The 4,456-nt window shown below is 56.3% G+C and overlaps 1 protein-coding gene across 1 annotated transcript; it reads left to right on the forward strand.

Moving 5' to 3' along the window:
- The first annotated feature begins 44 nt into the window (after positions 1–44).
- On the forward strand, positions 45–2,897 carry HOXB2 (homeobox B2). The gene is made up of 2 exons (XM_017650474.3): positions 45–1,046; positions 1,806–2,897. Exons 1-2 carry the CDS (start codon positions 671–673, stop codon positions 2,486–2,488), a joined length of 1,059 nt encoding a protein of 352 aa, XP_017505963.1. The 5' UTR covers positions 45–670; the 3' UTR covers positions 2,489–2,897.
- Positions 2,898–4,456: the final 1,559 nt, after the last annotated feature.

The raw sequence follows: 4,456 nt of genomic DNA on the forward strand, positions 1-4,456 counted from the left end.
TCTTCCTTATTTCACCTTAATGCTGACCTTTCCCAAAGGGTGGAAGCCTCTCTACTACCTCTTCCTCCCACATGGATCCTCAATGAGTTTTCCTTTTTTTTGGAGGGGGTGGTGGTGGAGGTGGAGTGCTGCTGGCCTTGAGAAAGCATTAATTTACTCTGTTAAAAATATTTAGAAAAGAGGATGATTTCTCCCTTAGATTCTCTTGTTTCCCAGGCTTCCAGAACCTCTCATCCTCTGAAGATGAGAGGAGGGTTCCTTTAGCTTCTCTGGAGAAAAGGAGGCATTGGGGAGAGGGAGTGTCGGACTTGGGGGGCTCATGGTGTCCAGGTCGTGGTCCTCTAGAGTTTTTGAATCAATTAAAGCAAATAATGCTCTGTTTTCCACCAAGCCCAGACGAGCGATTGGCCGAGGCCGGTCCCGTGACCATGAATTCCCTGCAATTTCGCCAGAGTCCTGGGTTTAATAGAGAGAGTCCCCATACGCGTCTATTTATCAGCAATATACAATTATAAAGGCCCAAAATTTAAAAAAAAAGAGAGCGTGCAAAATATCCCCCTCCCAAAATCGCTCCATTACATAAACCTGGGGGGGGCAGGAGGGGGGGTCCCTTCCGATCCTCCCTCCTGACGCCCCCCCCAGCAGACCCCCTCCCCCACCATTGAAAGCCATGAATTTTGAATTTGAGAGGGAGATTGGGTTTATAAACAGCCAGCCGTCGCTTGCCGAGTGTCTGACTTCCTTCCCCGCTGTCTTGGAGACATTTCAAACTTCATCAATCAAGGAGTCGACATTAATTCCTCCTCCTCCTTTCGAGCAAACCTTCCCCAGCCTCCAGCCCGGCGCCTCCACCCTTCAGAGACCCGGGAGCCAAAAGCAAGCCGAAGATGGGCCCGTTCTGCCGCCGCCGTCGCTCCCCGTCACCCCGCTGGTCCCCGAGTTCCCCTGGATGAAAGAGAAGAAATCCGCCAAGAAACCCGGCCAGTCCTCCACGTCTCCTCCGGTTGCCTCCTCCATCCCGGCCTCCGGGGTCGGATCGCCCGCAGGTCGGTAAGCGGAGTAGTGGTGAGGTAGAGGGTACAGGCAGCTAGAAGAGAGGGGGAGAAAGAAGGATAGGGAGGTAGAAAGGGTGGTGAACCTTTTGGGGTTTCTTACCCCCCGTCGAGTCGAGGGACAAGGAAGCAGAATATACTGCGGGGGTTCAGGCCTGGCCGCTGCCAGCATTCCACACACTCCCGGCCCCAATACGGCAGGTTTTGGAAGTGGTTGGAGACTTTTTTCTCTTTAAAAGAAAAGTATTGGATTGAGATTTTTACCTTTATCTATGTGGAGGAATGAACGTGTTATTGCTGGGGTTGAATCTGGGGAGAGGAAAAGATTCAGTCCTATTTCCTCCAGCTCTAAGAGGAGGGGAATTTGAGAGCTAGGGAGATAAGGAGGAAGAGGTGAGGAACAACCTTTCTTTATGAAAGGGTTGAATTGGAATGTGACGAATTGAGGGGTCCATTCCGAGGACTCGGCGGTGGGGACTCTGAGGTTCTGGGGGCGAAAGACAGCGCCTCCTACCCCTTGCGTGCCCGTGGGCGGCTCTCTGAATGCTTTGCCCGCCCTGGGCCGGGTCTGCCGGAGAAAGGGGGACAGGAAAAGAACGGAAAGGCAGTGAGAACCAGCAGCTTTGGTAGGCGGAGGGGATGGGTGGGTACTTGGATACTGTTTCCAGCGGATGGGGTAGATTTTATTTCAGCTGAACTGAGGCTGGGTGAGGATACAGCCCGCTTTGACGCCCCAGCCTGCTTTCCCTGCAGATGGCCCAGGACCGCCGGAGGCCGCGGGCGGCGGGGCGCGCAGGCTGCGCACTGCTTACACCAACACGCAGCTGCTGGAGCTGGAGAAGGAATTCCACTTTAACAAGTACCTGTGTCGGCCGCGCCGCGTCGAGATCGCTGCCTTGCTAGACCTCACCGAGAGGCAGGTCAAAGTGTGGTTCCAGAACCGGCGCATGAAGCACAAACGGCAGACGCAGCACCGAGAGCCGCCGGACGGGGAGTCAGCCTGCCCAGGCGCTCCGGAGGACATGGGCGAGCCCGCCGAGGAGCTCGTGGCCAGCCCCGGCCGCGGCTCCGCCTCGCGGGCAGTGCGGGAAGCCTGCCCTCACCAGCCCGAGGTGGCGGCGGGGCCCGCGCGTACCCAGGGCCCCCGGCCTTTGACTGCTTGCGGGGAGGGCGCGGGTGCGCCGAGCCCGAGCTGTGCCCTACGCGGGGCCTGCCGGCCGGAACCCGAGCGGTTGCCGGAAGACGCCTTCCCGGAGCGGCAGGATTCCCCTTTCCTGCCAGACCTCAACTTCTTCCCAGCCGACTCCTGTCTCCAGCTGTCAGGGGGCCTCTCCCCCAGCCTGCAGGGCTCGCTCGACAGCCCAGTTCCTTTTTCCGAGGAAGAGCTGAACTTGTTCACCAGCACCCTCTGTGCCATCGACCTGCAGTTCCCTTAAACCGGTTCCCCTCCCGGCCCTTTCGGCTCCCACCCCACTCAGCTCTCAGCTGGAAAACCCGAACCTCCTCCCACCCAGTCGTTTAGACTTCTTTATATGTTTTGCTAAAATTCAGGTATTATTGAACTAGCGTTTAATCCACTTCATTTCTTCTTCTAAAACATTAGGCGCTCGGGCGTCTTTTAAAAGTCACACAGAAAAATTCCGTTTGGTAGACTCCTTCCAACGAAATCTCAGGAATAATTAAACTCTAAGAGGACTTTCTTAAAAATGAACTAGAGGAACCTATTTTCCTCTTTTTTTTAAGTTTTAGAACGTAGCTTATTTATTTAAACTCTTTAATAATAGGAAAAGGGGAGAGTATTTATTGTATATTATTTTCATAGATTAAATAAATGTCTTTATAATACGACAAAGTGTTTGTGTTGGGACCCAGCCCCTTTCCCCACATCCCCTAGGCCCGCCTGCACTCAGGACCCGCGCCAGGTTGGTCTGGCCCTGGGCCGGTTAAGTCCGGGTGGTGCAAAGGTGGCCCGACTTGACCGCCGCTTCTCTGCCCGCAGCTTCTCTGCCCGCAGCTCCGAGAAGAGTTGGGGGGTTTGCTGGAAGCTCCGTCAGCGTGCCACCTGCTACCAGACGGCCTTTGACCCTGCGGGGGTGCTTCCCGGGCCTTTCGCATGGAAAGGCGGGCGGTGCGGGGAGCGGCCTGGGCCCACACCTCCGAGTTACGCGCGGGACGCTGAGGTTTTGTCGACTTGGGAGGGCCCTAGGCTTCCCCAGACCTCTCGCTTCAGTGCCCTAAGGGTGGGAGAAAGGCGAAGCCCGGGGACCTGGGCCGGGCCCGCCCAGGAGTGAAGTGCGGGCCGGGGCTTTCTCGGGCGCTAAGCGAGCGAGAAACCAGGCCGCGTGGACAATCCAGCGGGCCGGCCACTAGGGCTCTTCGGTGGCCGCAGTCACTCTAGGGCTCCTGGGTGGGGAGAGCATCCGAGGAGTGACGGGCGGCAAATCCAGGGAGGCCGGGGCAGCGTCGGAGGCGCTGGGCCTGCAGGGACGGAAGGAGGAGCGAGGAGAGCGGGAGGGAGACAGGGAAGCAAGGAAGATACTCAAAATGGCGCTGGGGCCGGGCCGCGGGAGTGCAATGCTGTGGCTGCGGCCGCCATGACAGCCCCTGTGGCGCGCCAGCAGGCCCAGGGATCCGGCCCCGCACCCTCCTCCTCGCCGGATCTTCCTGGCGCCGGCGAAGGAAGGGAGCTGGGGAGCCTCATTTCAGTGTTTGTTTTATTTTAGAAATGAGCCCAACGGCCGCTGAGACCGCTTGGGGTGGGAAGGGAGGGGTGAATGGCGGGAGTGCAGACGAGGGTCTGCCTCTCCAGAGCCTGATTTTTTGATCCTTCCCTCTGGGACTTGAAGCCTGGTCACAGCTTTCTCCAAATGCACACCCAACTTGTCTTTGCCCACAACTTCATTTGCCATCTCAACACTTATCTCCTATCCCGCACTGAACCCTGTTCGGCCACTTGCAAACTCGGTAAGGGAAGCAGAGATCGATCTCCCGCATCTGCCTCCTGGTTTATTCCGGGGAACGTGGAGATTTAAAGGGCCCTGGAAAGCCATCCATCCTCCTTAGGTTTATTTAATATTTCTCCGGCTCAGAAACAGACACCGCAGGAATACCTCCCCACAGATGCTGCTGTGCTCTGAAAGCAGTTTATTTTCTGGGTGTCCCAGACTTTCCCCTGGACCAGCAGGACGGGGATTTGGAGTACCAGGCACCAAGAGGCAACACCTGTCAGGAAAAGCCCGCAGCCAACATAGGTCATGACATATAGGACTAGACAGGCACTCGCATCTTTTTTTATTGGACCCCTCAGTGTGGGAAGTAAGTGCATCTTGTTCAGCTGGAATTTAATCCCTTAAACTGTCTTAATATAGAATTCATCTCCTGCATTAAATAATCTTATGTCATGT

Source organism: Manis javanica, chromosome 4 (assembly GCF_040802235.1).
Source record: "Manis javanica isolate MJ-LG chromosome 4, MJ_LKY, whole genome shotgun sequence".
In the NCBI taxonomy this organism is placed as follows: domain Eukaryota; kingdom Metazoa; phylum Chordata; class Mammalia; order Pholidota; family Manidae; genus Manis; species Manis javanica.

What these genes read in the sequence shown, in the direction of transcription:
- HOXB2 (XM_017650474.3), top strand. Translation starts at nt 671, where the DNA reads ATGAATTTTGAATTTGAGAGGGAGATTGGGTTTATAAACAGCCAGCCG. An exon ending in CGGGGTCGGATCGCCCGCAG is followed by an intron (nt 1,047 to 1,805) that starts GTCGGTAAGCGG and finishes CTTTCCCTGCAG; the next exon opens with ATGGCCCAGGACCGCCGGAG.